The 12,433-nt window shown below is 45.3% G+C and overlaps 1 protein-coding gene across 1 annotated transcript; it reads right to left on the bottom strand.

Annotated features, from left to right (window-relative positions):
- Positions 1-310: 310 nt before the first annotated feature.
- Positions 311-10,700, bottom strand: LOC142498029 (uncharacterized). Its single transcript, XM_075606537.1, has 8 exons — positions 10,589-10,700; positions 9,927-10,015; positions 5,209-5,922; positions 4,632-4,797; positions 3,675-4,469; positions 2,593-2,710; positions 1,127-1,164; positions 311-802 (listed from the first exon to the last, which is right to left on the bottom strand). The coding sequence occupies exons 2-7, from the start codon at positions 9,994-9,996 to the stop codon at positions 1,156-1,158; spliced, it is 1,872 nt and encodes a 623-aa protein (XP_075462652.1). The 5' UTR covers positions 9,997-10,015; positions 10,589-10,700; the 3' UTR covers positions 311-802; positions 1,127-1,155.
- Positions 10,701-12,433: the final 1,733 nt, after the last annotated feature.

A 12,433-nucleotide genomic window follows, 5' to 3' on the forward strand; every position in this document is an offset into this window, starting at 1 on the left:
AATTGACACCTTGAGTGGGCCATCCACACGGAACCCCCTCCCCAAGTAAATCCCTTGGAAATTCAGAGCAGTTCAAAGAAACAGTCCTGACCTGTTTCAGACTCAGCATTTTGTATTTTTCTTAAAAGTGTAGCTCATTAACCCCTTAAGCACCAGAGGGATTAAAAATACCCAACATCTCATGACATTATCATGACAGACCCTATTTGGCCTGAGAGACTGAGCACACACTATACGCAGAATCTGATGTGACACCCTTTAGAGACGGGGAATGGGGTTTAAACATATAGAATTAAAAACAGCACAAAAATGTAGGAGAAGGTGAAATTTATTATTATCTGCAATTCTCTTTCAAGGCACAAAAACGCAAGCAAAACACCCCGCCTAAATTATACCAAAAGGGCTACACGTCTGGGCTCTGATTAACTAGCAACAGATTTAGTGAAAGTGCATTTCCATTTATTCACGAGAAATATGCATGACAAAAAATATCAACTAATGCAAAATAATCTGTACAGTATGCAGAAAAATATAGAAAGGAATACAAATATTTTTAAGCCCATTGTCCTGACACCACAATTCCCCTACCCCCCCCCCCAAGCCCATAGGAAGGTCCAGTCAGCAGAAGGGATCACTGTGCCATGTCAGACCCATTTTGGAAACAAGTCTTCATTAGAGCTGTTCTGCCATCTATACAGCAAGTACCAGTGATTCCTGAGTTTGACCAAAAGAATAGTGTTCTTTACATTATCTTCTTCAGAATTTATCCCAGCAGAGAGGAGCAGGCAGGCGCCGGAGGGAGCTAAACAGAGAGGGAGAGGGGACAATGAGTTCATAGGAGGTCTGATCATTGCGTCATCTTCATGTCTTTAAGACTCAGGACCACATTTACAAAACAATGCTGACCCCAAGGTGTGTTCAGGTGATGGTGCCTTATGCAATCCTATGGTTTACTACAGCTAAATAAACATTAGTGCATTGTCCCTGTGCAAAAACCTTTCTAACAGAGGTGTAATACACACGTATAGACTAATTCCCCATACTGGACTTCTCATAAAGTTATAACACATTGCAGGCCCTCCCAATATCGAAGGAGATAATAACACAAGAACAGAGCAGCACTTACCAGTCCAGCATCCAAAACGCGCTCCCGACTCATTCGTTCTAATGGAAAACAACATGTTAGAAAAAGACAAGACATGTTGTATCAGGGTGTGAAGGTAGAATGACTTAATCCGTAAGGATACACTTCTTGTGTCCTCACTCTACTCCGAACAAAATACACCATTATTGAACCTTGCAAAATAACGTAAAAATGGATACAATTAAATTTGCCAAAAGCATGTGTTCCTTGGAAATATTGTTACATCTGGTGGTCTAGTCGTGTAAGAATGGATATTACTCATCTCCCCTGTCACCACACAGTGTATAAGGAACTATTATGTGGGGAACACAAGTTCGAGCATTTAAGACTGTGCCACTCTGGTGAGGTATAGAGACTAGAGATGCCTCTCTATGACATGCTGGTTTAAGCCCCTTACAAATTAGTCTCATGGAGTCATTAATCAAAGACAATATGGGGATTTGGGGCCAAAAACAGCCCGAACGGCTACTTCGGCATATATGGAATTATTTACCCCTATGTCTCTATGTCCATACAAACCCTTTCTTTCATTGACTAAATACTGTCTTCTTCTCGTCCAGTTGTCCAGCAGAGAGACTATGATAAATATTCCCCATGTATTTTCTGTCTGACAGACAGTACTGGAGATTGACTCCACATACTAAATTTCTCTCCGTCTTTTTGTTTGACGTTGCAAAAAAAAAAAGTTACCAACTCATTAACGGGACATTCGAGTGGATATGTTTGGTGATAAAGAAGGGGGGACAGAACTTTACAATATATACAAAATATGCTGTTGCCAGGATTAAGAAGCTGTAGTGCTGTGTGTGTGTGTGTGTGTGTGTGTGTGTGTGTGTGTGTGTGTGTGTGTGTGTGTGTGTGTGTGTGTGTGTGTGTGTGTGTGTGTGTGTGTGTGTGTGTGTGTGTGTGTGTGTGTGTGTGTGTGTCAGAATTGGGGTATTGCTGCAGCTGTTTAGTGTGGAGGGCCAGTACTGAAAAAGAAGAAGGGCAATGAAAGGGCTGTTTGTGTTTGGGGTGTCAGCACAGAAATAGTAGGATAGCTGTGTGTTTGGGGGTGTCAGCACAGAAATAGTAGGACAGCTGTGTGTTTGGGGGTGTCAGCACAGAAATAGTAGGACAGCTGTGTGTTTGGGGGTGTCAGCACAGAAATAGTAGGACAGCTGTGTGTTTGGGGGTGTCAGCACAGAAATAGTAGGACAGCTGTGTGTTTGGGGGTGTCAGCACAGAAATAGTAGGACAGCTGTGTGTTTGGGGGTGTCAGCACAGAAATAGTAGGACAGCTGTGTGTTTGGGGGTGTCAGCACAGAAATAGTAGGACAGCTGTGTGTTTGGAGGTCAGTTCTGGGATACCAGGAGGGGCAGTGACGGTGCTGTGTGTATTGGTGGACCAGTGACATCTGGATAATGAAGGGGACACAGGGTGCAGCGATAAATATCCCTTTACTCACATCGGGTGCACAGACGCTGCCCGTCATATCACTTCCAGAAACATGAAACGCTTGGACGTTGAGCAGTGTCTGATTGTCAGAAATTGACATGCCGCTGACTGTGTTATTGGGCAGGCACCTGTGGCATATCCAGAGATAAACAAAGATACATATAAGGCATGAATTATTTACACACGGCATATGGAATTTAGCAGTAACGTTTCCACCTAGAGAAGGGGAGCTCAACTCCAGCTCTCAAGCCCCACCAACAGGTCAGGTTTTCAGGATAACCCAACTTCAGCAAAGGTGGCTCAATCAGTTCTTGCTTCAGCACAGGTGGCTCAATCAGAGGCTCAGTCTTCTATTGAGCCTCTGATTGAGCCACCTGTGCTGAAGCAGGGGTATCCTGAAAACCTGACCTGTTGGTGGGGCTTGAGGAGTGGAGTTGAGCACCCCTGTCCTAGAGTGAAGGGCGTGTGCACAGGGTCACTGTGACCATTGCAATTTTAAGAAATGAATTCAAGGGGGACTCAGAAGTTATAACTGAGGTGTACTGTATGCGTGGAACAAATTGCAGCCCGTTTCATACCTTGCATCTGCTTATAACAGAATGCGGGGTGCAGTGCGATCAGGCTGATTTGTAAATGTAGATAAAAGAATGCCAGCTCTAGGCCTTGCAAATCTAATCATTGAAATGTTCTGAGCCTTCAATTATGATTTGGATTTAGACACTTTCATTTGGTTGTAATTAACTTCTCTCCTAATCCCCTGTTCAATATGGTGTCATTAATACATTTTATTGCTCATTGTCCACAATATGTAAAGCTAAAATAATAATTTTCGGTATGATAATGTCAGCGATGTCACTGTAACCTCTGTGTTTTGGGGTAACATGGGACCTTATTTATAGAGCTTCTTAAAAGTCTGAAGGGATCAACTTCAGTTCACTTTTCTAACTAAAGAACACCCTCTTATTACTCAAGGTGGTGCACTAACCCTGTATACCTAAGAATCCAGAATCATTCTATGCTTTTGATGATTGTTATAAGTACAACCATATTATTTAGGATTTTGTCATGGGAAGTCACACATCTGTTACTCACTCGTCCTTAATGAATCTGATGAAATCCGCATCTGCAGCGCTGTTACTGTTACCGATAGAGAAGGAATTCACCAAGATAACATGCTGCAGCTCCTCACTTTCCTGAGCCTCCAGAACCACGTACAAGGGGGCTTCAGGAGAGATGCTATGACTGCTGTACAAAAAGCTGGTCAGCTCCGAGTCGCTGAAAATTGATATCTTTAATTTCAGACGTTTCTGAGAGGGTGGAGGACAAGGCGCCCTGGTGGTGGGGGTGTCGGGAGTGGTGGTGGGTGTGTCGGGGGTGTCAGGAGTGGTGTCGGGGGTGTCAGGAGTGGTGTAGGTGGTGTCAGGAGTGGTGTAGGGGGTGTCAGGAGTGGTGTCGGGGGTGTCAGGAGTGGTGTCGGTGGTGTCAGGAGTGGTGTCGGTGGTGTCAGGAGTGGTGTCGGTGGTGTCAGGAGTGGTGTCGGTGGTGTCAGGAGTGGTGTCGGTGGTGTCAGGAGTGGTGTCGGTGGTGTCAGGAGTGGTGTCGGTGGTGTCAGGAGTGGTGTCGGTGGTGTCAGGAGTGGTGGTGGGGGTGTCAGGGGTGGTATCGGGAGGGGTGGTGAGGGTGTCGGGAGGGGTGGTGAGGGTGTCGGGAGTGGTGGTGGGGGTGTCAGGGGTGGTGTCAGGAGGGGTGGTGAGGGTGTCGGGAGTGGTGGTGGGGGTGTCAGGGGTGGTGTCGGGAGCGGTGGTAGGGATGGTGGTAGTGGGGGTGTCGGGTGTGGTGGTGGGGGTGTCGGGGGTGGTGGTGGTGGGGGTGTCGGGAGTGGTGGTGCTGGGGGTGTCAGTGGTGGTGGGGGTGGTGGTGGGGGTGTCGGGGGTGGTGGTGGGGGTGTCGGGAGTGGTGGTGGGGGTGTCGGGAGTGGTGGTGGGGGTGGTGCTGGAGGTGTCAGTGGTGGTGGGGGTGTCGGGAGTGGTGATGGGGGTGGTGCTGGGGGTATCAGTGGTGGTGGGGGTGTCAGTGGTGGTGGGGGTGGGGGTGGTGCTGGGGGTGTCAGTGGTGGTGGGAGTGGTGGTGGGGGTGTCAGTGGTGGCTGGAGTTGTTGAGGAAAATGAAGTAGATGGCATGGTTGTAGTAATGGTATGGATGGTTGTTACATTATCTGAAATAAAGAAAACATAATATATATCTGGGAAGAGAAAAAGACACTGCACCCCTTCCTCTCTGATGTTTTCTTTGCCCCTAGATACTCATACATATATGGAGAGGTTTTTCGAATGGGAGGAACGATTGTCTTGGGAAAATTTCAATTACAGTAGGTTCCGTAAACATATTTGCCCCCAGTGGTAGATCCCAGCAGTGAACAGTTAACATCTTGGGTGGTTAAACCTCTACTACTGTACGTGCAACCCATTGTTCTGAGAATCATTGAGATCCACTCAAGAAACAGAACTATGTCTCTCATTGCAATTACCATACATCTGAAGCATATAGGAGTTATATAGTAAATGGCCTGACTAATGCAGTCAGGAAAGGGTCTGGCTTTGTAGGTGCTCACTGTGGTCCCACTCACCTGTGCAATAGACTTCAGACTTCAGGGACCCTGAGAACTTGTAGACGTAGAATCCCCCAGGACAGGCTTTCACAGGGAGAGATGCTCCGGGTGTGCAGCCTGCTAATGTGTTAATATTGAGAGGCACCATCTTCACTCCTTCTCCAATACCCGGATGGCTGCCATTCAGACTGAAGGGCTCAAGGGAGCCACATCTCAAGGGGCCAACACACCCCTCCTTCATACTTAAACCGACGTTCCCCGTGTAACGGAACCAGCCAAAGAGATATCGGTCGGTTTGGAATCTGCCGGTGGAGGAGATGGTGAACAGTCTGCTGGCTCCATTCAGCTCTTTGTAGTTTGCACAGGGGTCAGCGCACTTAATAGCACCACTAATGGTCATACAGTCCTGATCAGTGGGGCAGACACTCTCACTACTACTGCAGGTCTTGTTAATGGTATTACCACACAGGTGGATGCCGTTCCTGTTTGTACAGGATGCTGGGCCACAATTGTTCAGAGAGGGGTCTGTGCATTCATCGACATCAGTGCAAGCCTTTGTCACTAAGTTAAAGGTGTATCCTTGACGGCAACAGTTAAAAGAGCCACAGGACACGAGCGGGTAACAGTTAAAGCCATTTCCCATGTAGCCTGCCTTACAGGAACACACCACGTATCCAGACTTCTGATCACAGATGGCGTTGGCTGTGCTACAATCAATGCAGCTTTTGGCACCTGTGAGATAATAATATAAATGTATAGGATGCGAAGGAAAATTCACATTTCTGCCTTGAGTTTGCGCTCCCAGTAATAGAAAGCTGAGTATCTCTTGAGGACATGATTATATACCCCAAATTCCTCTTCTAGAATAATTTCACTTTCTCCCAAAAGTCTCTGCTCATCTCCTCCTGGCTTTCCATCAAATTGATCACCTAGAAAGTTCTCACCTTTAAGGCTCCCCACTTACCTGCTTCCGACATATGAGCGTTGCTCTCTCATTGTGCCCTCGCTCATCTGCTGCCCTCTACCCATAACTGTCTCCTTTCCCCCCTGTACACAGCTTCTGCTTTCTCTCGCCTTAAATCTTCTCCCTCACTGCCCCTTACCTGGGGAACTCCCTCACACTCAGTGTACGCCAAGCACCCTCTCTCCCCACTTCTAGCTCAAACCTTATAACTCACCATTGCTCAGACTAATGGTTACTGTCCCACACCCAGTCACTCCTATTATATATATATTTGTTTTACATAGGATTGAAGCAGGAGGTCTCCGGAGCTGAACGCCATTCATTTCAGGTCTAGGGACCCCCTGCTCCGGGAGATCTCCCCATAGTAGGAGTTGACTGCGCTTTAAAGTTTAAAGCTCCTGCATCACATGTACACGTACTGTATACCCAGAATTACACACGTGAATACCCAGAATTACACACACCTGGGGATTACACGCGTATATACCCAGAATTACACATAGCTACACTGGCGACACACTTTATTCGAGCTCGGCTAGTCCCACGAATTCGGGTATACCCGGGTGTATTGAGGTTTGTGACTGTTTTCTGCCCGAGTGCATTGCGTTATTTTCCAGGCAGGGATTGAAGCATTTTATTCCCGCTGGCTGCAATACTGCACAGTATATATATATATACTGCATTACAATTCATGAATTTATGCCATCTGGTAGACACGCGAAGCATTGCAGCCTATTAAATCCTAATCATTATCATTTAACAGATCAGCCACCCATCAGCCAGGCATGAACCCAGGCTGGGAAGGCAAACACAACGGGGCTTGTCAGAGGTGAGGAGCGGCGCATTCCAGGTATCTGCCAGGTACATACTGGGTATTTGCTCGAATAAAGTGTGTCGCAGCAGTACACACGTATATACCCAGAATCACACGCGTATATATACCCGGGAATTACACACCATTACACAAGTATATATACCTGGGAATAACAAACCGTTACACACGTATATATACACCCAGAAATTACACACCGTTACACACGTATACCCGGGAATTACACACCGTTACACACTGTGGCAAACGACTCCCTTTATGTAGCTCTGCCGCTTGTCCAGGCTCTTTCCTACACAGTCTTCTAGGGTTTGGTTTGTATAAAAGGGACGCACACACGTGTATACACACAAGGGGTACACAGCCCTTAACCTTCAGCGGTTTATTTCTCCATTAGTGACACTAAACATTTTAAACACCGTCACTTTAAGAGCAAACGAAATCATAAAATGAAATATCTACTCCTGTCAGGAGTGTAACTCACATGCATATCCCTATCTGCAATGTTGGCTGGCTAAGCCAGTCACCAACTTTAAATAACGCATATGTATAATAACATTGAGTCCTTAACTGTCAGTTGGGGACAGCGTCCCATTAGATTCTCAGATGCTGCGACACATGAGGGCGCCGTCTACCCCGAACTGGATACTGGGGAGCTGTATGCCCCAGCCTCCAGGCTCTAAGAGAGAGTGAAAAAGCAACCCTCTCTGCTCAAAATACCTGTTCTAGTAATTAGGTGAGCAGGTGAGGGAAAAAACAGAACCATTGTAAAGTCTGGTATGGATTTCCTATCCACCAACCTAAGTGACTGTGAATCTGTGGGGAGGATCACATCCACACTATGTCTGCACTTTCTTCTATAAATCAGACACAAAACTGCCCACTTTCCTGGGACTATGTCACAATACTTATATATACCCAGAATTACACACCATTACACACGTATATGCCCAGAATTACACACCATTACACACGTATATACCTGGGAATTACACATCGTTACACACGTGTATATATACACCGGGGAATTACACACCATTAAACACCAATACACACCATTACACACCTTGGAATTACACACCGTTACACACGTATATACTCAGAATTACACACCGTTACACACGTATATACGTATATACCTGGGAATTACACACCGTTACACACGTACAGCTCAACCCCATTATAGCACGATCCGCTACAACACGGATCCGCATATAATGCAGTCTGAGCGTGGCTCCTGATTTAAAAACATCTCCTTTTTTTTTTTTAAACATTAAATCTTTATTAACGGACACAGACACACCCCTACACCATGTTGGAGTTGAACATGAATACATTCTATATAATACAAATGCAGGAATCGAACCCAAGACCTTTGCTAGCACCAATTCCCTACCTGCTACTCCACAGGATTGGTGTGATGAAACAGATCTGCACTGCACTGTACTGCACTGCACTGTACTGCACTGCACTGTACTGCACTGCACTGTACTGCACTGCACTGTACTGCACTGCACTGTACTGCACTGCACTGCACTGCACTGTACTGCACTGCACTGTACTGCACTGCACTGTACTGCACTGCACTGTACTGCACTGCACTGCACTGCACTGCGTACTATATGTTAAGTTTGTTTTTAGAGTCTGTGACATCACACAAGTCCGTGACATCACACAAGTCCTGTGGCTTGCAGGTAGAGAATTGGTACTAGCATATGAAACATCCTGGGTTCGATTTCTGTAAGATATGGTACAATTAATAAATTATTATTATATTATAAAATAATAATTGATAAATGATACATTATAATTTAAAATAAAATAATTTATAAATTATACCACAGGGTTTTTGTGATGTCACAGACTCTAAAAACAAACTTAACATATTGTACACAGTGCAGTCCACTGTTCTATAGATGTTAAATATATTTATAGAGTCTGTTCCATCACACGAATCCTGTGGCGTAGCAGGTAGGGAATTGTTGCTAGCATATGAAATGTCCTGGGTTCGATTCCTGCATGTGTATTATATAAAATGTATTCATGTTCAACTCCCACATGGTGTAGGGGTGTGTGTATATGGACTAGCCTGAAGAAGCAGAGAGAGCTGCAGATGCCGGTAAATCCTCGCGCGGTGAAATTTTACAACCTGATCCCGGTTATAACGCGGTCCCATCCTGTGGACCCTCGAGGACTGTGTTATAACATGTTTAGTATCAAAACAGTAGGGCTTTCTATTGCAGAATGTTTCTGTTTTCATCTAATAGTAAATATATCTGATTTATACATATTTTAGCAGCCTAATGACAAAAGGACACCGCCTTTGTAGTGGAAGTGAGCAAGTGGTGCTGAAGGCTCCTTACTGCTGCTGTGTTACATACTATCGCTCATCTCACAGGGCTTTCATATCTTCACTTCTGAAGGGTCTTATAGTACAGGGGTGCTGAAATCCAGTCCACAAGCCCCCCCGCAACAGGTCAGGTTTTCAGGATACCCCTGCTTCAGCACAGGTGGCTCAATCAGTCCCTGCTTCAGCACAGGTAGCTCAAACAAAGACGGATTGAGCCACCTGTGCTGAAGCAGGGATATCCTGAAAACCTGCCGGTTGGAGGGGGGCTTTGAGGACTGGAGTTGAGCACCCTGCCTTGCTACAGTGCATAGTACAAGCTTTACGGTGTGTACTCATGAGATTACATCACAGTACTGGTCCCAGGAGCTTCTATCCCGCATGGGAATGGAAAGGTCTGAGGTATAGTTAGACTGGCAATACTGTGAGTAGGTTATCATCAGACAAACCCTGCCTGCTTAGGGACCATGCAGCATAGAACCAGGGGAGTCTGATTATCATTTCAAAGAAATACTTTGTAATGAATGATAATTCAATATTAATGATGGAAACACGCGGAAAATGATCTGTGGGTTGTTACAATGTTACACACTCACTTTGTGAAAGACACTCGTTAAAACAGAGAGCCAAGAACATGACCCCCAGCAGAATCTTCATTCTCCCCATGATGTCTTCTCCTTGCGGTCTGTAAAGAAATGTGATCTCAGGTCCATTCATAAGGGCAGAAAATACAAGGCGGCAAACCCAAACAAATGTGGTAGTGTAAGTAGCTCTCCCATAATGCTGTGTCCCTCCCTGAGCCTGTTACACAGCTGTAATTCAGTGATCATATCCTCATTGCTACTCTGTTCCTCTCCTCAACTCAGAATGATGCACCTATATATTGTGCCCCTTCTACTGTCTCTGTACGTTCTCCCTACTTCCCACGTAGATTGTAAGCTCTTCGGGGCAGGAACTCCTTTTCCTAGTGTTGACTTTCATGTCTGAAGCACTTCTAATTATAACACGTCTCGTGTATTACAGCCGTAAAGTGCTATGTACACGGGTGTCGCTATACAAATGAAGATAACCATACATATTTACCCTCCCGGAGCGGCGGCATGAATGCCCCTAAATGCCTCTAAAGTAGAATTGTACTAAACTCTGGGATTGTAATTTAGTACGTCAATACAAGATCAATAATTATATTCCTATGACGTGTTTTCTGTCTGTGACTTTTCGCTTTCTGCTGCACCTATTCCCAGTCCCCGTTCCTTACCTTTTCCTCTCTGGGTGACACTACCACTCCGTCTGTCTGCATCAACTCAGTGGGTCAGCATATAAAGGGTGTCACACCTGAGTGTTGGGAAACCTTTGGCCAATGGCTAAAGGAAGGGCGTGGTTGAGTCCACAGATACACCTGTCTATAAATTATTCCTGATATACATGTTTTATTACAACCCGAGGTGATTGGCTAAGAGAAAAATCTCATACCAAACAACATCCCCAACCTAAAAGAGGGACATCATTAGTGTCACATTCCTGCGAAAACAGCCTGAGGCCTACAGGTACAAAACACCCTCATCATTTTATTTCAGCACCATTTCCTCCTCGGGACCTCTCCCATGTAAATAAACCTAATGTAGTATAAAGCAGTACTGAGCATGACCAAACACTACCACCAGTCTAAAAGTGTGTTAAAATTCTCTAGTACGTACAGCTGCTGCTTTCCACGGTTGTCACCTGAAACCCTGCCCCCCTCCATATACAGTACCTATAGAGTCTCCCCTACTGTACAATAGGGCTCTCTTGTTAGTTATTATGGGAAGGCAGCAGGGAAAATCCCCACACTAAATTCCATTAGCAGACCTGGTGTGTGCGTTGGGGCTATTTTAGTTTCATATTTACTAAGGACTTTGGGGTTGGATTTGTATGTATATATAGTGCACAATAATGAGTACTTCCGTATTAGGTGATACCTTTTTTATTTGGACTAACAATTTATGTCATAGGACAAGTTTCCCAGAGTTCTCCTCTCTTCCTCAGGACAGCAATACTGATATACAAAGGTTTCTATGACTTAAACAGGGATTGGGTGGGGGGGGGGGGGAAGGAAGAATGTAGAACAGAGAGATGTATATGAGGTGGGGTGGGGAAGCACTGGAAGGGTGTTAAAACAGAGATAAGGAAGGTGAGAATTGGGGATGGAGGGCTGTACATCCACAGCAGCACAGAGGGGGAAGAGGATGCTGGGGGCGGGGGTTAGGAAGGTATAGGATGGCACAATAGCAGGGAGGACCATTACAACAAATTATGATAGTGTGTAAGAAACCCCATGTCTGCATTAAGTCCACTTGTTTTGGTGTCAAAGATTCTTATCATTCTGAGCTCAAATGTTTTCCGTTCTTGGGTGCGTTTTAACATTCCATTGAGGATTTTGATTTTTAAATCATTTATGGAATGATCTGGTTGTGAGAAGTGATGTCCCACATGTGAGCAGTATCTTCCTTCTTCGTCGTGGAGTATAAAGTGTCTGTGCATATTCATTCTTCCTTGACGTTTTTGGCTGGTTTCCCCAATGTAGCATCCTTGGTCAGATTTGTTGCACTGACTCATATACACAACGTTCCTGGATGTGCAGCTGTATGATCCTTTAACATTGAGTGTTCCATGGTTGTGACGGCTGTGGGATCTTGGCATATATGTTTGCAGAGTTTGCAGCGTGTGTTGCTGCACGGTTTTGTGCCATTATCAGTGTCTTTAAGTTCGTTGTGATTTTTTCTGCTGACTAATTTTTGTTTGAGGTTTGGTGGTTGCCGGAACGCAAGAATGGGAGGTTTGGGAAAGATTTATTTTAATGTCACATCCTCTTCTTGCATGGGTTGCAGATCTTTGATTATTTTTCGTATTCCCTCTAGAGTAGGGTTGTATGTGACCACTAGTGGTATGCGTGTGGTAGGTTCTTTCTGTCTGTATTGTAGTAGGTGTTCCCTTGGGGCTTTTAGTGCAGATGTAATAGTTCTGGCAATGGTCTTTGGTTTGTATCCCCTCTGTGCTGCTGTGGATGTACAGCCCCCCATCCCCAATTCTCACTTCCTTATCTCTGTTTTAACACCCTTCCAGT

The sequence above is a fragment of the Ascaphus truei genome, chromosome 6 (assembly GCF_040206685.1).
Source record: "Ascaphus truei isolate aAscTru1 chromosome 6, aAscTru1.hap1, whole genome shotgun sequence".
Classification (NCBI taxonomy): domain Eukaryota; kingdom Metazoa; phylum Chordata; class Amphibia; order Anura; family Ascaphidae; genus Ascaphus; species Ascaphus truei.

What these genes read in the sequence shown, in the direction of transcription:
- LOC142498029 (XM_075606537.1), bottom strand. Translation starts at nt 9,996, where the DNA reads ATGGGGAGAATGAAGATTCTGCTGGGGGTCATGTTCTTGGCTCTCTGT. An exon ending in TAACGAGTGTCTTTCACAAA is followed by an intron (nt 5,923 to 9,926) that starts GTGAGTGTGTAA and finishes ATTATCTCACAG; the next exon opens with GTGCCAAAAGCTGCATTGAT. An exon ending in ACCCCCACCACCACTGATAC is followed by an intron (nt 4,470 to 4,631) that starts CCCCAGCACCAC and finishes TGACACCCCCAG; the next exon opens with CACCACCACTCCCGACACCC.